At 49.5% G+C, this 26,111-nt stretch overlaps 1 protein-coding gene across 3 annotated transcripts in view; it reads right to left on the bottom strand.

The window, feature by feature from the left end:
* Positions 1–26,111, bottom strand: part of LOC147689445 (uncharacterized) — a 388,546-nt gene that overhangs the window by 202,854 nt on the left and 159,581 nt on the right. For all 3 annotated transcript variants that reach the window (XM_086942213.1, XM_086942214.1, XM_086942212.1), the window contains exons 3-8: positions 24,952–25,075; positions 18,195–18,266; positions 9,065–9,136; positions 8,896–8,967; positions 6,334–6,372; positions 5,694–5,756 (exon numbers count right to left, since the gene is read on the bottom strand). In XM_086942213.1, the coding sequence (XP_086798339.1) occupies positions 5,694–5,756; positions 6,334–6,372; positions 8,896–8,967; positions 9,065–9,136; positions 18,195–18,266; positions 24,952–25,075 (442 nt within the window). The remainder of the gene's footprint in view (positions 1–5,693; positions 5,757–6,333; positions 6,373–8,895; positions 8,968–9,064; positions 9,137–18,194; positions 18,267–24,951; positions 25,076–26,111) is intronic.

Genomic DNA, 26,111 nt, shown 5'->3' with positions numbered 1-26,111 from the left:
TTTTGGTCCTGATGAGTAAGCAGTAGGGGACTGCTTACGAAACATGTCGACAAGGTAGTAGCTAATGCTCTACCACACAACCCCTTCTTAATGTTCCCAGCTGGAGAAGCTAATAAATTTGTTTTTTTCTACCAAGCCAGGGAATTTTTAAATCTTTTTCATTTTTTCTCACTTTTTGCACACTCACTAGTGTTAGGTCCCTACACTTTCACTGACTCCTATACACCCACACATAGCCTCTGTCACATCTTAGTGCTCCCGCGTATTTCGTCTGGTCGTAGCACGCCCCGTCCCGTTATAGGGGCGGGAAGACCCCTATGATGAAGCATGACTCTACCTGGTTTTTTAGAGTGTGAGGGGTATTTTAACAAGCACATTGTGCTCCCATCTTTCCATGTGTAAGAGAGAGCCTAGCACCCTGTTGTAAATGGTAAAAATTATATATAAAAATATCACTTATTCACTTTTTTGATAGAATCTCTGTGGTTATAAAAGCTTACTTTGGAGGGTGATTCTATCAGTACCTCTACGCTTCTCCTTTTTGGTTTGGATAGTAATTTTTACCCCTACGCTATCCAACGCTTTCCCTACTGTTGCACTCTTTGGAGTGGGAATAGTAATTTTTACCCCTACGCTATCCAACGCTTTCCCTACTGTTGCACTCACTGGAGTGGGAATAGTAATTTTTACCCCTAAGCTATCCAACGCTTTCCCTACTGTTGCACTCTTTGGAGTTGGAATAGTAATTTTTACCCCTACGCTATCCAACGCTTTCCCTACTGTTGCACTCTTTGGAGTGGGAATAGTAATTTTTACCCCTACGCTATCCAACGCTTTCCCTACTGTTGCACTCACTGGAGTGGGAATAGTAATTTTTACCCCTAAGCTATCCAACGCTTTCCCTACTGTTGCCCTCATTGGAGTGGGAATAGTAATTACAACACTCTTGCTATGCTACGGTAATAATATCGTATATTCTTTAATAATAATATGTTAATATATATATATATGTTTTAACAAATAAAATTGTACTTTTTTTATAACTTAAATTAATTATTTAATAATTTTAAGGTTATTTAAGTATTTTTAAGTATATTTTAGTTATTTATTTTTTATATATTTTTTAATTTTACATTAATTTTAATAAATTCAATATTTTTATAAAGTACATATATTTAAACGATATTTTTGATTCGATATTTTTGTACTTACCTGTTTGTAGATAGGACTTCGATATTTTTGTAGTCGATATTTTGTAGTCAATATTTTAAATGTCTATATTTTTGTAGTCGATATTATGTCAGTGATCCGATTGTACCACTAAAATCCATTCAAATAAACATTAGTCGTGGCATTCTAAGGCATTGCCATCATATTGATTAACTGATCTTAGTAGATGATTAAAACTTACCATGACAACATTTTACTGAATATTGTATACATGCATGTGAAGAATCAGGCTTTTTGCAGGTTCACCCACACTTGTTGCCCCCATTTTTATAACTAGGCACTGGTGTTGTGGCTCTGGAATGTCCTGATCCCTGTTAATCAGAACATACTGCATGTGCTCTGACGCTTATAAAGGTGCATGTTTACTTGGCATGTCCCCAATTCCTAGTATATGGTGCCAGGGGTACCTAGGGTCTGTAAGTTAAAGTGTCTTTCATGGGCTGCAGCCGTAGTTGTGCCTCTACGAGTACGACAAGGCAAAAGCATGACTCCAAACTGGACATTGCTGGCTGGCAGAGAAGTTTTAAAGCTGCTAACTCAACTTTGCCATTTTAAGCAATAACAAAGCCCCAGCCTTCCTTTGTAATATTTGTAAGTCACCCCTAAAGCAGGACTATTGAGCCCTAAAGGCAGAGGGCATTATATTAAAAGGTTGAACCTGTTGTTTCATGTTTTCAAGGTCCTCACAATAAACACCTCTATTGTTGTTTTTACTGTGGAAAGGCCCCACTGGCGAGGGCAGAGGTATCTAAGCCCTGCTAACTTCTGAATGGCACTACTATAGTCGGTACTTCAAGATATCAGATTATTCAGTGCATTAAATCCAATTTAATAGTTAAATAACATTTATTGTAACTGGTGTGCAGAGTGCAAAGTTAGTAAGCTGCCACTTTCTTGCCCAAGGTTCCCAGTGCCTGTTTTCGGTTGTACATAAAGGTCTGTCCTTAAGACAAACTTTTGGCCTCCTGAAGAGAAGTGTACATGACTCCATGGAAAGCCTGTAAAGGGTCTGTTGGGGGGGTGGGGGTGTCCTCTCCTGGATGGTAAAGCCACATGGGGTGTGAGCCCAAGGCCAGCTTCAAAGGGGAGGCCACCTTTCATGGGCTGATGGCAAGCACCGGCGAGAGAGGTTGCTCCTTTGTTTATGTGGACAGGAAGACCTTAGGGACAGTGCGGGGAAAATCCTGGTCAGACCAGTGTTCCCGTGGGCGTGTAGCCCAGAGTCACCCACACACCAAGATTCACACACGAAGAAAGGGGTTCAGCTACCTTGGAAGTGGGCAGAATAGAGCACACTGGGATAGCTAGATGCCACACTTGACAGGAAGTTGTCATCATACAGAAGGAATCCAAGAAGGCCACAGTCTAAGCACTGCAACCTCTGCCTAGAGCACTTTCTGGGCATAAAAGAGGCCCCCCCTGGCCCAGGAGCTCAGGTATCACCTGGATGGGAGTAGAGGACCGAAGGACTGCCCTGCTGACCGGGACCTGCAAAAGATGAGGCTGCTCCAAAATTGGTTTGCACCTGCTGCTCCTTGGGCTAACAAAGAGAGGACTGTGCCTGTGATGTCCTGCTTGTAAAGAAGTCATCCCCGAGCCCAACCAGAATCAGGGACTCCTAGAGTCAGTTGGCTCACTTTCTGTTCCAGCACCATGGCCACAAAAGCTGGAGAAGCCTGCCTGGGTGTGTTGCTAGCCAGATTACTGATTGTCGGTCAACAGCGCAGTGCAACTTGGGAGACTGAGTCCCAATGCTTAGAAATTGCACCCAAGTCTGCTGAGCCCAGGAGAGTCTCCAGAGTGCAGTTTGGTAACTCAGAAGGAGAGCTATCACCAGAAGAAGGGACTCATGGGTTTGTTGGGTCTGGAGACCATTAGTCCAGTGGTGGCTGGACTTTTGCTGGGCAAAGGAGGACTTCACGGTACATCGAACCCTGTAGTCAAAGTCTCTCCACCAGGAACGTGGACTGAGGAATAGCCCCAGGAAGTTTCCCATTGGCAGCACAGCATCCTTCAGCATCATCAGCATTCTTCAGCATCATCAGCATCCTTCAGCATCATCAGCATCCGTCAGCATCATCAGCATCCTGCATCCCTTGCATTAGGACCACTCCATTGATGTGAATGACAAAGGGCCATTAACTCTGGAACTGGATTGGAGGTGGCTTCTTCTTGGGACGTTGCTAGTCCTCCTGACCTGCTTACTCCTGGTGTTGGTATCCTGAAGTGACTGGAAGTGACTGCAATCAACTTTGAAAACCTTGAAAAAAATGTTGAATGGCAAATGTATTGAATTTGCCAATGCCTGTTTACGGTTAACTGAAAAATTGAGATTTACTGTTTCTTCAAGTAATTCCATCTCCAGAACCCTCTCGTGGATCTTTCTCATTTTGGAGTCTACACATTTGTAAAACTACAGTCTATTTTTATAAATGTGTGTCAGATTTTCTGAGACTCGAGCTTCTTCTTGTCCAGTTGTTCTGCTGCTGTTGAAATGCTCTACACGTGCTCCTTTGTTTCAGCCTGACTGCTCGAAGCCACAGCTACCCAGGGGTGAGCTAAGGATTGACAAACAAGCGTGACTGGACCCAAGCCAGGGTTGGGAGTTTATTACACAGTGAGGTCTCACAACCACACCATATAATAAACCACACTTCCTCACAGTGTACGTGTATGTGCACACACAAGCGCCCACCATCTGGGTAATTCAACCATCAGGCACACTTATACGCATATTTTCCGATCAATGAGCATGAATTCATGGACCGGCACTTACTGAGCCCTTCGAGGTGGAGGCATCACATGGGCCCCCCGCAGATGTAAACAAGTGACAGCGGCAACAGCAGCAGGTTCCATCGACAACTACGAAAAGCATCTCCTCCCCCACGCTCAGCAGGGTGGAGCGTCCACTGGCACCACTTCCCAAGATGAATGGAGGCGGCTAGGGTGGGTGGAGCAGATGCAGGACTTGCCCTCTTTCTTGGCCCTTGGTAGGGAATCTGCTATGTGACTGACTCTGCTCCAGCCTCACCATTACCTCCCCGCTAGAGTGACTGACCGCCTAAAGGTCCATATTTTCCTAAAGGCCGCTCAGTTCACCAATGCAATTTACTTACAAGTGGCGTGAGTGAGTGAGATTTGAAATGCACTGTCACTCTTCACTCTCAGCGATAGCTCACACTACACAGTACCAGCAGGGGCGGCTGCTGCCAATCCGAGGTGGGGGGAGGGGAAGAAAAAAATAATAATAATAAAAAAAAGAAACGTGCCTTTCCTGCTGCACGCCGTGATCTTCTCCTCCCGCGTTGCGCGACTTCTCTGCTCCCATCCCGACAACACTACAATTCCCATGGGCACACGCCCCCAGACCCCAGCCAATCCCATCGCTTCTCCCAGCAAGAGAGACACTCTGGAATTGAGCAGAGCGCTCCACCAGGATATCTCCAAAAGACGGGCCTGGAGACATCCAAGTGCGCATGTGGGGTTGGTTGGCCGTGACCGCTGGCCAAACCCATATGCCCACTTTTAGTGCCTGCCTACCACCACTCCCCCTGCCTGACGCTGCTGCCTGGCCCCGCCTGGCCCTCGAGTCTGGGGGCTGGAAGGAAAAATACAATGACAATAAAATAAGTTTTATTGTCATTATATTTTTCTTCCTACTGGTGCGTTTTAGCAGCGGGTGACGCTCACCTGCCATAAAGGAGAAGACGCCTGAATACTAGTCCCTTGCTCACTTTGCTACTGGATTCAAGCTAGCCTCACTGATGAAGGGTGTTACCCAAAAACCGGTCCTAGGATGCTTAATTCCGGTCCAGGGAAGGCATGGCTTGGCAGTTCGGGCTGGACTGTTCCCATGAGGCACAGGGTCAGACTGATTTGCATATGGCTGGGTCTGAACTGGGGTGGCGGAGTGAGCTAAAGAATGGTGATGGGTTCAACCTAGATCTGTGACTGGGGGTTAGCGTCTGAAAAGTTTTAGTGCCCCATCCAGCATCTTCTTGTGTTTACTAGTGCAAACACATCATGTGGCAACAGTGCTAGTTTGAGTTAGAGCTAAATGTCACAGGACTGAAAATCTGGTGTTCCCAGGATGTGTTCCTGAGGTCAGCCCATGGTCCCTTTCTTGTTGTCAGAGTTGTCTTCCTCTCCAGAGGATGATAGTGTCTTCCGGTCAAGTATCAGGAACACATTGTGCAAACCAACGCATCTTTGGCCAAGAGCAACACAGCAGGCAATCTGCATGGCCAGAGCCCTAGCGCCCGATGACAGACCCGTTGAGTCACGTGCTGGAGACCCACCCTCTCCCTTCCTGTATCCAGGGTGTATGAATGAGCTACAGACATCAGAACACATATGGGTTTGGAATCTCTAAAACCAGCACAGACTTGCTCCACCCCCTGATGTGTTCTGCGGTTCACACTAAAATGTCTGCTCCATGCCACATCACTGCTACCTCTACTCACCTTTGGACACCATTGTACGACAGGGGGCGCGGATGGACTGGGGCTGCCTCGATTGGTCGTCCCCTGCGAAATGAAAAGATACATTATAGGCAATGCATTCTAAACCAAGAGCACCATTGAGATGTTTACACTGAATAAAGCTGACATAGGCTTCTACAAACAGTCGCTCCACCATCGGTGGCCAGTGACTGGGCTAAGAGAAGCCATTGGGGCCAAATCCAATGAAACCCACAGCACCCGACAGCTGTCACCCTACGAATGTCCTCTTTCCCATCAGTCATTTGTCAGGATTCTATTTGTTCTTTTCTATATGCCCCATTCCTTCCTCATGTCACATACATCATTAGCAACCCCTTCCTGTCTACTTTTCTCCTTCCTCATTGTGCATGCACTTGAGCACACAAGTGCAACAGGCACACACAAATGCAGGGCCAAACGCACACTAGCCAGCTCTCCTTCTTGCTCTCTCCTCATCACTCGCACACAAGGTCCTTCTCACACTCACCTCACACCTAGTTGCCTGAAAACCATAACGCCATAGCAGAACATTAAAGTTCACAATAATAAAGCTTCTTGCTCACACTAACAGCTAAACCTTCAATTCCAAAGTTTCTGCCCCGTCAGTAGAGAGATCCCTCACCTGATGATGTACCCCGTGGACAGCCTGGACCCCGGAGCTCTGCGGAGGAAAGAGACATAAACAGTCAATGCCAATGTCTTCAACATCTCTTCAGTGACACAGCCCTACTCTGGGGGACTCTCTGGTGGTCCTCAGTGAAAAGGAGCATTGCTGTCTCAGCAACGGCCAATGATATGGGAAACTGAGGTTCGTGACGCAGAAATTTGGCACATCGCGCTGCTCGCACTGATTTTTAGCACCGGGAGCTTGCTCCATGCGGTAAAATCATCCTGAATGGCACCATGCAGGGGTCCAGGGGGAGGATCTTCTTTCTGCTGCTCAAATAGATTTTCTACTCGACTGGCAGCTTTCTCAACGCGCGCGGGAGCAACATGCTGTGACCGCCTGCACAGAGAAATCTTGCTGGGTGGCAGTCTAGCGCTCAAAAATTGCACTAGGAGTCACAAATTCTTGGTTTTGGCAAGTCGTACGTAAGGATAAACTCCACCATGCGGTGGTTGGCAGGGTTTTGATGGAACTCCGTGTCCCAAGTTGAGCGTAGAGTGGGCAAAATGCCACAAACTCCACAGGCGAATGGAATTTCTCACCACCATTCTATATGGTTTTTTTTCAGTGGTCGGTAGACTGTTCTCTTTAATTCTTCTTTCAATGTTTGTAATAGTAATCTCTATGGGGCATATTACCAACAACTAGCGATGATTATCGCTATGTTGGTTTAGCGTCAATATTAATATCGTCGAGCTCCGCCGATTTATATCACTTAGAAGCCTTGCTATTATCAAGGTTTATCTCCTAAGCGATAAAAATTGGCCGAAATGCATGAATATCGCTGAAAAGTCCGCGATATTCATGCATTATCGAGTGAATGCTCTTAGCCATGTTATCCACCTCCCATTGAATAACATGGCTAAGAACAGCTCTGGGCAGGCGTTCGTTTTTGGGGATATTCGCGCTTAGCGCGAATATCTCCAAAAGTTGGTAATAGGAGATAGAGATGTTAGCGACTGTTTCCAGTCGCTAACATCTTGGCACTCCCACTTTGCATGTCATTAGTGATAATTATCGCTGACATGCAAGGTGGGCACCTAAATGCCCGTTATCTCCTACTAGCTGTCGCTAACTGGTGTTAGCAACAGCTAGGTAATAGGGCGATACAATTATCGCTGCTTTAGCGGGAAAAATTCCCGCTAAAGCGGCGATGAGGCCCTTGGTAATATGCCCCTATGTTTCTTCTTCCAATGGTCGGAAAAGCACTGACTATGGCTTTCCTTTCAGTAGTGGTAAGGGACAGAAGAGCATTCCCTAAGGTCCTTGTCCAATGGAAGGAGGGTTTTCAATCTTTCTTTTATTTATTCGCAAGAGAAAAAGTATTATCTGTTGCTCTTGATTTAATGGTGTGAACGGAGAGTAGAGCATTTCCTATATTTCTTATTTCAATGGCCAGAAATCTATTCTCTGCGGTTCTTCTTACAATGCTCAGAGGAACCTTCTCCTTGTTTCTTCTTTCAATGGTCGGAGGAACAATCTCAATGGTACTTCCAATTCTCAGAACTGTATTCTTCATAGTTTTTATTTCAACGGTCAGAAGAGCATGCTCTATGATTTTTTCTTTCGATGGTAGGAAGAGATAGTAGAACCTTCTCTGTGGTTTTTGTCCAATGCCAGGAAGGGTCAGATGAGCATTCTCTTGGGTTTTCTGTCAGTGGTTGAAGAGCGTTCGCTGTGGTTTTTCTTTCAGTGGTTGAAGAGCATTCGCTGTGGTTTTTCTTTCAGTGGTTGAAGAGTGTTCTCAATGATTCCTCTTCAATGGTTGGAAGAGCAGTCGATGCTTTTTTTAGTGCTTTGAAGGGATAGAACATCATTCTTAACTGGTATTTCATTTTAATAATGTATGTTTCATGCTTCAATGATGGGAGGGGATGAAACAGAGTTCTCTCTAGATCTTCCTTCAAAGAATGGGAGAGTAAGAAAGGCAGAAGGCATTCTGCCTGGTTCTTTCTCCAAATGTGGGAGCAGAGAAAGTAGCCTCTATTGTCTTTCTCAGTTGTAAAGAAGGAATAGAAAAGAGGGTTCTGTGGTCCTTCGTCCAAGGCAGGTATGGAAGGCAGACTATTGTCATGGGTTTTGTTCAAATAGGAAAGATTGAAGCAATTTCTATGACCGATGCTCCGCCAATGGAAGGAGGAGATGGACCTCTATCGATCGTGGTCCTCAAGTGACGTTAACTGATCTTCCACTCAAAAAAGGTGATAGTTAAGCAGTTGTATGCATCTTACCGTCACTGGAATAGCATATGGGTGGGAAAACCTTTTTTATTTGATAGTAGGAAGGGATTAGAGAGTAATCTCTGTGGTTTTGTTGATTGGCGATAAAGGAGCGCACTCTCTCACGTTCCTTATTGGATACTAGAAAGATGGGGGGTCACAGTCTATTGTCCCGTATTCTCTAGTATTGGGAGATGTGAGAGTCCTGCTCCACTGTAGGAAAAGGTATCCTTCTCCAAATATAAGGTTGCTACCACCCCAGACAGTAAGTCCTAATGGGTAAAGAGTGTATACTTACTTGTTATTGGTGGATGGAGGGGGTGATGTGGAGGACATCTTGCCATTTTCCTGTTGATGGTCTGTTAATTCACTGAGGGGAGAAGAATCGAATGAGCGAATGTCATGATATGGACAGTTATCAAGAAAGCGCACATGGCCTAGAGAAAAGAGTTTGCAGAGACACCTACCTGTGGCTCTTGGAGGTCGTGGGAGGTTGAGAAGAGACTGTCCCACTCTGCAGGGGCTTCAGAGCTGGCTCCCTGTGTTCAGGAAGGAAAACAAGTGCTGTGATTGAAATAACATGCATCCCAACTCCACACAACACATGGGACACGAGCAGAGCTGATTGTTGGTTACCACACATGGTATTAGAGGCACAGACGGTTTACACGTCTAGGAATATAACTGTGAATCACACACAACAATATGTGCAGATAGACATGCCCATAGGCATAACATGTAAAGTCTCATATGGGCAGACAGGACCCTAGTCATCACATGTAGCATCATGAGTGCATTAGAAGATATCTAACCATCACATGCAACATAATTAGTCCACAAACATGTCTTAAATATCATATGTAGCATCATGTGCTCACAAACAGGTCAATATGCATTGCAAGCGACATGTACATGCAGACTGACCTCTACACATCGCGTTAGCATCATACACACTCAAGCAGGTCTCTACACACCACATGCAGCATTATTTCTATCCGGTATGGCAGGGGCCACACATGTTCCACTCTGGACAGTAATGGTGCTGCAGAATGTCTACTATTGAACCTCTCAGCAGCTATTTGCCCAGTCCACCACCACCACTCCCTCCCACTCAGAACTGAGGAGGGAGCGTTAAATGACCTTCCGTGACTTCATCTACTCCTACTTTTAGGACAGACCCACGTCATCTGACGGAGCCAGGTTACATCACCTCTTTTCAGCTCCAACACTGAGAGACCTCAAAGCTCCAGCACTCAGTGCTCTTCTTCAGGCCTCAAGGCTCAGCCATTCCACATGCACAGCCATCTCACGGACGGTAGCCATGAGCACTGGGGTGAATGTTTTGCCATTGTGCAACATTCCGTCCATCATCTTGTGTGTTTTGCTGTTCACCCTCTGTGGGACGGGTATGCCCAGACGTGGGTCCCGTGCTCACTACACCACTGGAGTCAAGCTATCCCGGCTGAAGACAGCTGATAGCCAGAAACCGGTCCCATGATGCTTGCTTCCGGTCCAGGGAAGACATGGCTTGGCAGTTCGGGCTGGACTGTACCCATGAGGCACAGGGTCAAGACTGATTTGCCTTTGGCCATGTCTGAACTGGGGTGGCGTGGTGAGAAAAATACCGATGGATTAAACCCAGATCTGTGACTGGGGGTGAATGTTTTGCCATTGTGTAACATTCCGTCCATCATCTTGTGTGTTTTGCTAGCCATGAGCACATGCACAGCCATCTCTCAGTCCCCTTCATGGACGGTAGCCACGAGCACATGCACAGCCCTCTCTCAGTCCCCTTCACAATTGGTAGCCATGAGCACATGCACAGCCATCTCTCAGTCCCGCTCATGGACGGTAGCCACGAGCACATGCACAGCCATCTCTCAGTCCCCTTCATGGACGGTATCCATGAGCACATGCACAGCCATCTCTCAGTCCCGCTCATGGACGGTAGCCATGAGCACATGCGCAGCCATCTCTCAGTCCCGCTCATGGACGGTAGCCACGAGCACATGCACAGCCATCTCTCAGTCCCCTTCACGGACGGTAGCCATGAGCACATGCACAGCCCTCTCTCAGTCCCCTTCATGGACGGTAGCCACGAGCACATGCACAGCCATCTCTCAGTCCCCTTCACGGACGGTAGCCATGAGCACATGCACAGCCATCTCTCAATCCCGCTCATTGACGGTAGACACAAGCACGTGCGCAGCCATCTCTAAGTCCCCTTCATGGACGGTAGCCGTGAGCACATGCACAGCCATCTCTAAGTCCCCTTCACGGACGGTAGCCATGAGCACATGTGCAGCCATCTCTCAGTCCCCTTCACGGACGGTAGCCGTGAGCACATGTGCAGCCATCTCTCAGTCCCCTTCACGGACGGTATCCATGAGCACATGCACAGCCATCTCTCAGTCCCGCTCATGGACGGTATCCATGAGCACATGCACAGCCATCTCTCAGTCCTGCTGATGGACAGTATCCATGAGCACATGCACAGCCATCTCTCAGTCCCCTTCATGGACGGTAGCTACGAGCATGTGCGCAGCCATCTATCAGTCCCCTTCATGGACGGTAGCCACGAGCACATGCGCAGCCCTCTCTCAGTCCCCTTCATGGACGGTAGCCACGAGCACGTGCGCAGCCATCTATCAGTCCCCTTCATGGACGGTAGCCATGAGCACATGCGCAGCCCTCTCTCAGTCCCCTTCATGGACGGTAGCCATGAGCAAATTAAGCATGGGCGAATTTTGCGAATCTCGCCTTCGCGAATTTTGCGGATTTGCGAACTCGCAATCCGCAAAATCCGCAAATTCTCGCGAATTTGCGGATTTTTTTTTTTGTGTTCGTGCGGGTTTTTGCCAGTTCGCAAGGGTTTTGTACAATTTCGCAAACGCGAACTTACCTATCGGGTCGCAAGTTTTGCGAACTTGTTGTTTCTACGTGTCCAGCCTGTTTGGGACACTCTTCTTCATCACTGCCACTCTCTGTCACCACTGCCACTCTCTGACTACTCATGCCACCCTCTGGCCCACCCATGCCACCCTCTGTTTCATCACCGCACCCTCTGGTTGTCCAGTGTACATTATTTTCGGCACAGCAAAGCACACCTTCCCTGCCTCAAGTGACCTGAATTAATTTGGGGCTGATTAATGTGTCACAGAATATTTTTTTAGCTGGCACCTGCTTTCTTAGCGCTTCCTGATTAGTGATCTTTTGCACTTGCTAAGTGCTTTCATTGTTGCAAAATTAGTTACAACACCTGCCCTGCCCCAACTGACAATAATGAATTAGGGGCTGATTAATGGATTTGAACTTCCAGCCTGGCTCCTGCTTGTCTCCCTTAGCTGTAATTCAGGACCTTTGTGGCATATGTGTAACTATTCTGAGGTTCAGAGCAGGGTCACATAATAGTTGCAAGTAGGCAACTGAACTCTGGAGGGGCCCCTCAGGAAGCACTACAGGAAATGGCTACTAATGATGAGCCTGAACTTTTGAACCTGGTAAGAAGTTTCAGTTTTGCTAAGATCGTATTTCTGCAATTTAGCGCTTATTCGCGGGGCGCGAAGTTGTACTGGGAAGCCGCGAACGCACGCGAACAGTGCGAGCAAGCCATAAAATCCGCTGCTCGCGGATTTGCGGATTTTGCGGGAGATTCGCGAATCTCGCGGATTGCGAATTTACCGAAAATCCGCAAAATCCGCGAGCGAAACGGATTTTCCACCCATGCTTAGAGCAAATGCGCAGCCCTCTCTCAGTCCCCTTCATGGACGGTAGCCACGAGCACATGCACAGCCATCTCTCAGTCCCCTTCATGGACGGTAGCCATGAGCACATGCGCAGCCCTCTCTCAGTCCCCTTCATGGACGGTAGCCACGAGCACATGCACAGCCATCTCTCAGTCCCCTTCACGGACGGTAGACAAGAGCACTTGCGCAGCCATCTCTCAGTCCTGTTCATGGACAGTAGCCATGAGCACATGCACAGCCATCTCTCAGTCCCGCTCATAGACGGTAGCCACGAGCACATGCGCAGCCCTCACTCAGTCCCCTTCACGGACGGTAGCCACAAGCACATGCACTGCCCTCTCTCAGTCCCCTTCACGGACGGTAGCCATGAACACATGCACAGCCATCTCTCAGTCCTGCTCATGGATGGTAGCCATGAGCACATGCACAGCCCTCTCTCAGTCCCCTTCACAATTGGTAGCCATGAGCACATGCACAGCCATCTCTCAGTCCCGCTCATGGACGGTAGCCACGAGCACATGCACAGCCATCTCTCAGTCCCCTTCATGGATGGTATCCATGAGCACATGCACAGCCATCTCTCAGTCCCGCTCATGGACGGTAGCCATGAGCACATGCGCAGCCATCTCTCAGTCCCGCTCGTGGACGATAGCCACGAGCACATGCACAGCCATCTCTCAGTCCCCTTCACGGACGGTAGCCATGAGCACATGCACAGCCATCTCTCAATCCCGCTCATGGACGGTAGCCATGAGCACATGTGCAGCCATCTCTCAGTCCCCTTCACGGACTGTAGCCGTGAGCACATGCACAGCCATCTCTAAGTCCCCTTCACGGACGGTAGCCATGAGCACATGTGCAGCCATCTCTCAGTCCCCTTCACGGACGGTAGCCGTGAGCACATGTGCAGCCATCTCTCAGTCCCCTTCACGGACGGTATCCATGAGCACATGCACAGCCATCTCTCAGTCCCGCTCATGGACGGTATCCATGAGCACATGCACAGCCATCTCTCAGTCCTGCTCATGGACGGTATCCATGAGCACATGCACAGCCATCTCTCAGTCCCCTTCATGGACGGTAGCTACGAGCACGTGCGCAGCCATCTATAAGTCCCCTTCATGGACGGTAGCCACGAGCACATGCGCAGCCCTCTCTCAGTCCCCTTCATGGACGGTAGCCACGAGCACGTGCGCAGCCATCTATCAGTCCCCTTCATGGACGGTAGCCATGAGCACATGCGCAGCCCTCTCTCAGTCCCCTTCATGGACGGTAGCCATGAGCAAATTAAGCATGGGCGAATTTTGCGAATCTCGCGTTCGCGAATTTTGCGGATTTGCGAACTCGCAATCCGCAAAATCCGCGAATTCTCGCGAATTTGCGGATTTTTTTTGTGTTCGCGCGGGTTTTTGCCAGTTCGCAAGGGTTTTGTACAATTTCGCAAACGCGAACTTACCTGTCGGGTCGCAAGTTTTGCGAACTTGTTGTTTCTACGTGTCCAGCCTGTTTGGGACACTCTTCTTCATCACTGCCACTCTCTGTCACCACTGCCACTCTCTGACTACTCATGCCACCCTCTGGCCCACCCATGCCACCCTCTGTTTCATTACCGCACCCTCTGGTTGTCCAGTGTACATTATTTTCGGCAAAGCAAAGCACACCTTCCCTGCCTCAAGTGACCTGAATTAATTTGGGGCTGATTAATGTGTCACAGAATATTTTTTTAGCTGGCACCTGCTTCCTTAGTGCTTCCTGATTAGTGATCTTTTGCACTTGCTAAGTGCTTTCATTGTTGCAAAATTAGTTACAACACCTGCCCTGCCCCAACTGACAATAATGAATTAGGGGCTGATTAATGGATTTGAACTTCCAGCCTGGCTCCTGCTTGTCTCCCTTAGCTGTAATTCAGGACCTTTGTGGCATATGTGTAACTATTCTGAGGTTCAGAGCAGGGTCACATAATAGTTGCAAGTAGGCAACTGAACTCTGGAGGGGCCCCTCAGGAAGCACTACAGGAAATGGCTACTAATGATGAGCCTGAACTTTTGAACCTGGTAAGAAGTTTCAGTTTTGCTAAGATCGTATTTCTGCAATTTAGCGCTTATTCGCGGGGCGCGAAGTTGTACTGGGAAGCCGCGAACGCACGCGAACAGTGCGAGCAAGCCATAAAATCCGCTGCTCGCGGATTTGCGGATTTTGCGGGAGATTCGCGAATCTCGCGGATTGCGAATTTACCGAAAATCCGCAAAATCCGCGAGCGAAACGGATTTTCCGCCCATGCTTAGAGCAAATGCGCAGCCCTCTCTCAGTCCCCTTCATGGACGGTAGCCATGAGCACATGCGCAGCCCTCTCTCAGTCCCCTTCATGGACGGTAGCCATGAGCACATGCGCAGCCCTCACTCAGTCCCCTTCACGGACGGTAGCCTCAAGCACATGCACTGCCCTCTCTCAGTCCCCTTCACGGACGGTAGCCATGAACACATGCACAGCCATCTCTCAGTCCTGCTCATGGATGGTAGCCATGAGCACATGCACAGCCCTCTCTCAGTCCCCTTCACAATTGGTAGCCATGAGCACATGCACAGCCATCTCTCAGTCCCGCTCATGGACGGTAGCCACGAGCACATGCACAGCCATCTCTCAGTCCCCTTCATGGATGGTATCCATGAGCACATGCACAGCCATCTCTCAGTCCCGCTCATGGACGGTAGCCATGAGCACATGCGCAGCCATCTCTCAGTCCCGCTCGTGGACGATAGCCACGAGCACATGCACAGCCATCTCTCAGTCCCCTTCACGGACGGTAGCCATGAGCACATGCACAGCCATCTCTCAATCCCGCTCATGGACGGTAGCCATGAGCACATGTGCAGCCATCTCTCAGTCCCCTTCACGGACGGTAGCCGTGAGCACATGCACAGCCATCTCTAAGTCCCCTTCACGGACGGTAGCCATGAGCACATGTGCAGCCATCTCTCAGTCCCCTTCACGGACGGTAGCCGTGAGCACATGTGCAGCCATCTCTCAGTCCCCTTCACGGACGGTATCCATGAGCACATGCACAGCCATCTTCCAGTCCCGCTCATGGACGGTATCCATGAGCACATGCACAGCCATCTCTCAGTCCTGCTCATGGACGGTATCCATGAGCACATGCACAGCCATCTCTCAGTCCCCTTCATGGACGGTAGCTACGAGCACGTGCGCAGCCATCTATCAGTCCCCTTCATGGACGGTAGCCACGAGCACATGCGCAGCCCTCTCTCAGTCCCCTTCATGGACGGTAGCCACGAGCACGTGCGCAGCCATCTATCAGTCCCCTTCATGGACGGTAGCCATGAGCACATGCGCAGCCCTCTCTCAGTCCCCTTCATGGACGGTAGCCATGAGCAAATTAAGCATGGGCGAATTTTGCGAATCTCGCGTTCGCGAATTTTGCGGATTTGCGAACTCGCAATCCGCAAAATCCGCGAATTCTCGCGAATTTGCGGATTTTTTTTTTTGTGTTCGCGCGGGTTTTTGCCAGTTCGCAAGGGTTTTGTACAATTTCGCAAACGCGAACTTACCTGTCGGGTCGCAAGTTTTGCGAACTTGTTGTTTCTACGTGTCCAGCCTGTTTGGGACACTCTTCTTCATCACTGCCACTCTCTGTCACCACTGCCACTCTCTGACTACTCATGCCACCCTCTGGCCCACCCATGCCACCCTCTGTTTCATCACCGCACCCTCTGGTTGTCCAGTGTACATTATTTTCGGCAAAGCAAAGCACACCTTCCCTGCCTCAAGTGACCTGAATTAATTTGGGGCTGATTAATGTGTCACAGAATATTTTTTTAGCTGGCACCTGCTTCCTTAGTGCTTCCTGATTATTGATCTTTTGCACTTGCTAAGTGCTTTCATTGTTGCAAAATTAGTTACAACACCTGCCCTGCCCCAACTGACAATAATGAATTAGGGGCTGATTAATGGATTTGAACTTCCAGCCTGGCTCCTGCTTGTCTCCCTTAGCTGTAATTCAGGACCTTTGTGGCATATGTGTAACTATTCTGAGGTTCAGAGCAGGGTCACATAATAGTTGCAAGTAGGCAACTGAACTCTGGAGGGGCCCCTCAGGAAGCACTACAGGAAATGGCTACTAATGATGAGACTGAACTTTTGAACCTGGTAAGAAGTTTCAGTTTTGCTAAGATCGTATTTCTGCAATTTAGCGCTTATTCGCGGGGCGCGAAGTTGTACTGGGAAGCCGCGAACGCACGCGAACAGTGCGAGCAAGCCATAAAATCCGCTGCTCGCGGATTTGCGGATTTTGCGGGAGATTCGCGAATCTCGCGGATTGCGAATTTACCGAAAATCCGCAAAATCCGCGAGCGAAACGGATTTTCCGCCCATGCTTAGAGCAAATGCGCAGCCCTCTCTCAGTCCCCTTCATGGACGGTAGCCATGAGCACATGCGCAGCCCTCTCTCAGTCCCCTTCATGGACGGTAGCCATGAGCACATGCGCAGCCCTCTCTCAGTCCCCTTTATGGACGGTAGCCACGAGCACATGCACAGCCATCTCTCAGTCCCCTTCACGGACGGTAGACAAGAGCACTTGCGCAGCCATCTCTCAGTCCCGCTCATAGACGGTAGCCACGAGCACATGCGCAGCCCTCACTCAGTCCCCTTCACGGACGGTAGCCACGAGCACATGCACTGCCCTCTCTCAGTCCCCTTCACAGACGGTAGCCATGAACACATGCACAGCCATCTCTCAGTCCTGCTCATGGATGGTAGCCATGAGCACATGCACAGCCCTCTCTCAGTCCCCTTCACAATTGGTAGCCATGAGCACATGCACAGCCATCTCTCAGTCCCGCTCATGGACGGTAGCCACGAGCACATGCACAGCCATCTCTCAGTCCCCTTCATGGACGGTATCCATGAGCACATGCACAGCCATCTCTCAGTCCCGCTCATGGACGGTAGCCATGAGCACATGCGCAGCCATCTCTCAGTCCCGCTCGTGGACGATAGCCACGAGCACATGCGCAGCCCTCTCTAAGTCCCCTTCACAGACGGTATCCACGAGCACATGCACAGCCATCTCTCAGTCCCGCTCATGGACGGTAGCCACGAGCACATGCGCAGCCATCTCTCAGTCCCCTTCACGGACGGTAGCCACGAGCACATGCACAGCCATCTCTCAGTCCCCTTCACGGACGGTAGCCACGAGCACATGCGCAGCCATCTCTCAGTCCCCTTCACGGACGGTAGCCACGAGCACATGCGCAGCCATCTCTCAGTGCCCTTCATGGACGGTGGCCACGAGCTCATGCACTGCCCTCTCTCAGTCCTCTTCACAGATGGTAGCCATGAGCACATGCACAGCCCTCTTTCAGTCCCCTTCACTTCACTACATACAGCAAAATGCTGGCAGGCCTTGACAATTGTGTATAACAACAAAAAAGTTCTGTAATGGCCCCCAAAGTGTCCACACGCCCATCATACAAACAAAAGTGCCTCGCAAGCTTAAGCGTCCTCCACCATCTTGTGCACATACACACGCAGGTCGCTATCACAAGCAGGAACCCGTGCATTACAATTTGCTTCACATTCAAGCATATTTGTTTTTGTGCACCACATGCTGCATGCTGTGTTCGAAGGCAGGGCCCTATGCCGCACTAGTCGTTTGTCCCTGTGCATTCCAGCCAGCCCTGTCTATCACATGAATGACGTGTTGTGTACACACACACAGATCCCTGTCGAACCATTTTTACAGACAGGACCCTATCACATGCAGGATTCAGGGTACACAGACTAGTGTATACACAGTAGATCTAGCATCATATGTAAATGCCCAGGTCACATACCATCCAATGGGTGGGGATGTGGGTGACGACAAAGAGAGCGACCGGCCCTGTGATGACTTCCGAGAAGGTTCCCTGTGATGAGGAAGGAAGAGAGAGTTACACTATTACTTATATGGACACAACCTACCTCTTGTACACTTGCATAACGTAAACACGGTGTGTACAACCCACAGACAGCAATCTTTGCAGCATACATTCACAGGCAACACTTTATCCAACACACAAATAGACAACACTCCATGACACACAACCGAAGACAACACTCTACACAAGACACCCACAGGAAGCACTGTAAGCAACAAACACAGAGGCAACACTCTATGAAAGCAACCAAAGACAACACTCTACACAAGACACCCACAGGAGGCACTGTAAGCAACAAACACAGAGGCAACACTCTATGAAATACAACCAAAGACAACACTCTACACAAGACACTCACAGAAGGCACTGTAAGCAACAAATACAGAGGCAACACTCTATGAAAGCAACCAAAGACAACACTCTACACAAGACACCCACAGGAGGCACTGTAAGCAACAAACACCGAGGCAACACTCTATGAACACAAACAAAGACAACACTCTACACAAGACACCCACAGGAGGCACTGTAAGCAACAAACACAGAGGCAACACTCTATGAAACACAACCAAAGACAACACTCTACACAAGACACCCACAGGAGGCACTGTAAGCAACAAACACAGAGGCAACACTCTATGAAATACAACCAAAGACAACACTCTACACAAGACACTCACAGAAGGCACTGTAAGCAACAAATACAGAGGCAACACTCTATGAAAGCAACCAAAGACAACACTCTACACAAGACACCCACAGGAGGCACTGTAAGCAACAAACACAGAGGCAACACTCTATGAACACAAACAAAGACAACACTCTACACAAGACACCCACAGGAGGCACTGTAAGCAACAAACACAGAGGCAACACTCTATGAACGCAACCAAAGACAACACTCTACACAAGACACCCACAGGAGGCACTGTAAGCAACAAACACAGAGGCAACACTCTATGAGCACTACCAAAGACAACACTCTACACAAGACACCCACAGGAGGCACTGTAAGCAACAAACACAGAGGCAACACTCTATGAACGCAACCAAAGACAACACTCTACACAAGACACCCACAGGAGGCACTGTAAGCAACAAATACAGAGGCAACACTCTATGAACGCAACCAAAGACAACACTCTACACAAGACACCCACAGGAGGCACTGTAAGCAACAAACACAGAGGCAACACTCTATGAACACAACCAAAGACAACACTCTACACAAGACACCCACAGGAGGCACTGTAAGCAACAAACACAGAGGCAACACTCTATGAACACAACCAAAGACAACACTCTACACAAGACACCCAAAGGAGGCACTGTAAGCAACAAACACAGAGGCAACACTCTATGAAATACAACCAAAGACAACACTCTACACAAGACACCCAAAGGAGGCACTGTAAGCAACAAACACAGAGGCAACACTCTATGAAACACACTGATAGAAAACACTCTGAAACACTAACAGACAACACACTCACCGACCATACTCTCCAGCACAACCAGAGACAAAACTCTATGTACAGGGCATAAGGCCAACACTCTATACAGCACACCACCTGAAAACAGTCTAACTAAACACCACACCAAGATAAAACATAGTCACATGCAACACTCAATGCAGCACACCTGCAAACGTACTTTCGTGCAATAGACTCACAAACAACACTCTTTGAAAGACACCCTCAGAGAACACTGTGAAACACACCAAGAGACAACACTCTTCAACACAGCTGCAGACAACATTGTAGGCAAGACACACAGACAATACTTTAGGCAACGCATACAGACAACAGTTTATGAAACATATGCACAGATAACACTCTCCAACACAACCAGAGATATCACTTTATACTAGACATACATATACAGCCCACAAGGCAAAAAAACACACACAACACTGATATATTTTGTTATGTTAAGCTAGGATCGCAAAATGTGCGTGTTTGCGGCTTCCTGGCGCTGTATGAAACATAAACCAATACAATGGGTCACTGTTTCTAAGAGAAGACAATAGGTGTTGTTTTCGAAAATAGAGTAGGAAAGTCAAAGTGACTTTTACTTGTTGCCTTCACACATCCCAAGGGATGCCGTGCTTCATCATAGGGCGGTGCTCCTCATTGGGCCGGCGCTGCAATGCCCTACGGGTCCCCAGAAGGGTCACTTTAGCGGAGATCTTTTCTTTGCACGCCGTTTGATGAGTGCGAGATAGTGCTCGTGAAGTGGCGAGTGAGTTTAAAAATGGCTAGAGGATATCTACGCTAGTCAGATTTAATGAAAAGATTCCTCTGTCATAAATAAAAAAACAAACAGGTTATGGCTGCTAAAGGGTTACGATGACCCTAAGTAGCTATGATATATAAGTGTGTGAATGAAATTGTGAATAGGTGAGGACGGTCGACATGTTTCGCGCCCTTGATGGTCTCAGAAGGAGATCCCTGGTGCTTCTTCATCTTATGAGTGTCTCTCAGCATGAGCTGAGTGGTCGCTCCCCTGTGGCTTTGGTATCGTTGTGCAGCGCATTGTACCGGAAACTGATTGATATCTATTGCCTGCTGTGTGCTTTTGACTGCCGCTTTGTTTATTTGCATTTTAAAATTGCCAGCGTTACTTTGTTGCTGAATTTGCGTTTTCCCCCAAGCGCTCTTGCCGTGCTGACCCCTCCGCCTCCATTTTGTTGTTGTTGTCCTCCTCCGTAGCCCGCCCGCCTCCCAGCTGAGCCGCCCTCCCACAGACTACAAACAGCGCTCCCTTACCTGGAAGCGCTGTGACTCGCTCTTCGCTTCTGAGCTGAGTGGTCGCTCCCCTGTGGCTTTGGTATCGTTGTGCAGCGCATTGTACCGGAAAGTGATTGATATCTATTGCCTGCTGTGTGCTTTTGACTGCCGCTTTGTTTATTTGCATTTTAAAATTGCCAGCGTTACTTTGTTGCTGAATTTGCGTTTTCCCCCAAGCGCTCTTGCCGTGCTGACCCCTCCGCCTCCATTTTGTTGTTGTTGTCCTCCTCTGTAGCCTCCCAGCTGAGCCGCCCTCGCCCCTCCCCCTCCACCATCCATATATGACAGCTGTTCCCGCGTGCAGCATTTACGCGCAGCGTTCGCGCCCCAGCCGCGCCGAAGGTGCGCCAAAGGTAAGCCTGTCTACGCCCGTCCGCGCCTGGACCGCGCCCAGCGCCAGACCCCCTGGCCCTCGCATTGCCCAACCATCCCGCATTACCTACGATGCCACCACCCTCCTAGCCCTTAACCCCGGCCGTCCCCCCAACTGCGTCCAAGCCGCTCCTGGACACACCCATGGACCTTTCTCATGCTACTCCTGCAAATTCATCGGCACCGTTAACAACTCCGCTACGATCACACCTCAGATTCCCGACCCCAACCACCTACAATGCATCTTGCTCAACACCCGATCGGTCCACAGGCACGCCATTGACCTATGGAATCTACTAGACACCATCTCTCCGGACGTCGCCTTCCTTACAGAAACATGGATGAACACCTCCTCCGCCCCAGACATCACCATTGCCATCCCAGAAGATTATAAGATCATACGCAAGAACCGTACCGGCCACACAGGAGGAGGAATCGCTATCGTCCATAAGAAATCTATCCACATCTCAACCAGCTCTGACATCAATCTCGCCAACTCTGAACACCTTCACTTCCAGATCCACATCGACCCCAAGACCACACTCAGAGGCACCCTCCTTTACAGACCACCAGGACCCCGCGCACAATTTAGTGAGGACATCACGGACTTCATCACTCCACACGCTCTCCCCTCCAAAGATTACATCCTCCTGGGAGACCTCAACTTTCACCTTGAAAAGAACAACGACCGCAACTCCACCACCCTTCTGGACAACCTCGCCAACCTCGGACTTAGACAACTGGTCACTTCCCCCACCCACATCGCAGGTCACACTCTCGACCCTATCTTCACCTCCAGCAATCATGTCTCCTTCAGCCACACTACGGCTCTCCTCTGGACTGACCACAGCTGCGTTCACTTTACCTACAACAAGCCCAAACCCAACAACCACCCCCAACCAACTCTGCAAAGAAACTGGAACAAAATCACCATCGACCAGATCTCCTCATCGCTTCTTCTAAACCCCCCAGCCCACTCCTCAAACCCCGACCAAGCCGCCTCCAACCTCTCCCTATGGCTATCCAACAGCGCCGACATCCTAGCACCATTGATAAAGCGACAAAGCAAACTTGGCAGCAAGAAGGCCTCATGGTTCAACGATGATCTTAAGAAATCCAAGAAACTCTGCCGCTCCCTTGAGAAGGCCTGGAAAAAAGACCCAACCACCAGCACCAAGGACGCCTTCAAAAACGCCACCCGCATACACCACCAACTGATCCGAAAGGCCAAGAAAACCGCCTTCAAGGAACGACTAGATAACAACGCCCATAACAGCAAGGAACTTTTCAACATCGTCAAGGAATTTACCAATCCCTCGGCCAACTCTAACGACATCACCCCCTCTCAAGCACTCTGCGACTCCCTAGCCTCATTCTTCCACAACAAAATTGCAGACATCCACAACAGCTTCGACAACCAACCCGGAGACCAGCCCTCCCAACCATCTACTGGACCTTCACCCCACTCGAACACCCTTAATGACTGGAACCCTATCTCCACTGAGGACACCATCCGCCTGATGAATTCCATCCACTCAGGATCCCCCACAGACCCTTGCCCTCACCACATCTTCAACAAAGCAGACCCCACCATAGCACCGCACCTCCGAGACGTCATCAACTGCTCCTTCAAATCTGCCACCTTCCCAGAAAGCTGGAAACACGCTGAACTCAGCGCCCTTCTGAAAAAACCCACAGCGGAACCCACCGAACTCAAAAATTACCGCCCCATCTCGCTCCTTCCATTCCCGGCCAAAGTCATCGAGAAAGCAGTCAACAACCAGCTCGCCGCCTTCCTCGAAGCCAACAAATCCCTCGACTCCTCACAGTCCGGCTTCCGAGCAAAACACAGCACTGAGACCGCCCTCATCGCAGCAACAGACGACATTCGAACTCTACTGGACAATGGAGACACAGTCGCCCTCATCCTCCTCGACCTCTCCGCAGCCTTCGACACAGTCTGCCATAGCACCCTTCTACAGCGCCTCAGAAACATCGGAATCCAAGGAAAAGCACTGGAATGGATCACCTCGTTCCTCACCGGAAGAACCCAGAGAGTCCGCCTTCCACCATTCAAGCCAGAGGCCACTGAAGTCATCTGCGGCGTGCCACAAGGATCTTCACTCAGCCCCACCCTTTTCAACGTATACATGAGCCCCCTCGCGGCCATCGCACGCCAACACAACCTCAACATCATCTCCTACGCGGATGACACTCAACTGATCCTATCACTCACCAATGACCCTAGCACCGCCAAAACTAACCTACACGAAGGAATGAAAGAAGTAGCCGAATGGATGAAACACAGCCGTCTAAAACTGAACTCAGATAAAACAGAAGTCCTTATCTTAGGTACCTCCCCCTCTGCATGGGACGACTCTTGGTGGCCACAAGCCCTTGGAAAAGCACCCATCCCGACAGACCACGCACGGAACCTGGGCGTCATCCTGGATTCCTCACTTTCGATGAACAGACAAGTCAACGCCGTCTCTTCATCTTGCTTCAACATTCTTCGCATGCTCAAAAAAACATTTCGTTGGATCCCCACCGAAACTAGGAAAACGGTCACCCACGCTCTGGTCACGAGTCGACTGGACTATGGAAACACCCTCTACGCCGGTACTACAGCTAAACTCCAGAAAAAACTCCAACAAATCCAAAACGCCTCAGCCAGGCTCATATTAGACATCCCGCGTAAAGAACATATCTCTGGTCACCTGAAAAACCTCCACTGGCTTCCTGTCAATAAGAGGATCACTTTCTGGCTCCTAACCCACGCACACAAAGCACTCTACGAAATCGGACCAGAATGCCTCAACACACGACTGTCCTTCTACACCCCCTCCCGCCAGCTACGATCATCCAACCAAGCCCTTGCCACTGTACCCCGCATCAACAAAACCACTATGGGAGGTAGATTCTTCTCCTACCTGGCAGCTAAAACCTGGAACTCACTTCCCACTTACCTTCGCCTTACCCAAAACCACCTAGCATTCAGAAAGCAACTTAAAACGTGGATATTTGACAAGTAATTCCCCACCCCTCCTCAAGCGCCTTGAGACCCTCTGGGTATGTAGCGCGCTATATAAATTCTTTGACTTGACTTGACTTGACAAGCTTCAGAGAGGGTCCTGGACTGGCAATGCTCGAAGCAATGCAACATGTTTGTTTTTCCACCACTACCAGCTGCACAGTCTCTACTGTCACGGAACGCTTTCCTGCTCACAATAGAGCGTGGCACGTCAACTGGGCACTTTCGCGAACATTGATGAATACAGTGTGTCGGCTCTTTCACACGCACAGATGCTCGAAGCCCAGAAGAGGAGACGGCATCTCTTGATCCAACTCACAAATGTCTCTCCCTCTCCCAGGCTCCAAAACAACCCCTTTTTCAAACATTCTGCTAGAAGGGGGGTCCTTCCCCTAACATCAGTGTTTAGATGCTGCACCATGGATGTTGCACAACATGCCTCCCGCTTCTGCCCTCCCTCCCTAGCATGGAGTCTCCTTACTGTGTCCCGGTGCTGCTGTCCTGTTCCTCTTCCGAGCTCTGGTGAATCCAGCTGCAATCTTTCTTCAGACTGGTGCGAACTTTCAGCTGCCTCATGACGGTGTCTCTGCCGACCGGTGCGTCACCTGGTGAAAACACAAGAGGTGGATATGAGTGTGTAAGAAGGGTGCATGGTAACCATACATGACAGGAAGAAGGTCATGGTGCAAACACAAGAGGTGGGTAATAGTGTGTAAGAAGGGTGCATGTTCACCATACATGCCAAGACCTCATGGTGCAAACACAACAGGATTAAAATACAGCAAGTGGTTGAAAACCATATGTAAGGGTGGCATGTTCACCATACCAAGCCAGGAGCTTGTGGTGCAAACACAGCAGGACTAGATACAGTGTACGAGAGGGGTATATATTCACCAGGCCTTGCCAAGAGCTCGTGGTGCAGACACAACAGGATTAAAACACAATGTGTAAGAGGGGTGCTGTTCACCAAACACTGCCAGGAGCTGGTGGTACAAACATAAGATGGCTCGAGCATAGTGGGAGATAGGGGTACATGTTCATCAGACCCTGCCGGGAGCACGTCGTGCAAACATTAGATGGCTAGAGCACAGTGTGTGAGACAGATACATGTTCAGCATTTAACACCATGACCAAAAGACCGTCACTCAGGCCCTCGTCACCAGCAGATTCGACTTCGGCAACGCAATCTACGCTGGAATAAACAAAAACCTCACCCGCAAGCTATAAAACATCCAGAACGCCGCCACATGACTGGTCCTCAACCTGCCAAAACACTGCCACATCTCCCAGCACCCGTGCACACTCCACTGGCTCCCCATCGAGGCTAGAATCACCTTCAAGATTCTCACCAACAAACACAAGGCCCTCCACGACACCGGACCAGCATACCTGAACAGCCGACTCAAATTCCACGCACCACAAAGGACCCTACGATCAGCCCAGCTCTCCTACGCTGTGGTCCCCCGCACCAGAAAGACCAGATCGCGAGGCCGCTCCTTTTCCTTCTCCTTCCGCGCGGCAGAGCCTGGATGCCCTTCAGCTCCACCTCAGACAGACAACATCGCTCCCCATCTTCACGAGAAACCTCAAAACCTGGCTGTTTGACAGACGCCCTCCTTGATGGACAGGAACCCGCACCCC

The sequence above is a fragment of the Lissotriton vulgaris genome, chromosome 10, assembly GCF_964263255.1.
Source record: "Lissotriton vulgaris chromosome 10, aLisVul1.2, whole genome shotgun sequence".
NCBI classification, from domain to species: Eukaryota; Metazoa; Chordata; class Amphibia; order Caudata; family Salamandridae; genus Lissotriton; species Lissotriton vulgaris.
This window is presented reverse-complemented; position numbering and strand designations above follow the sequence as displayed.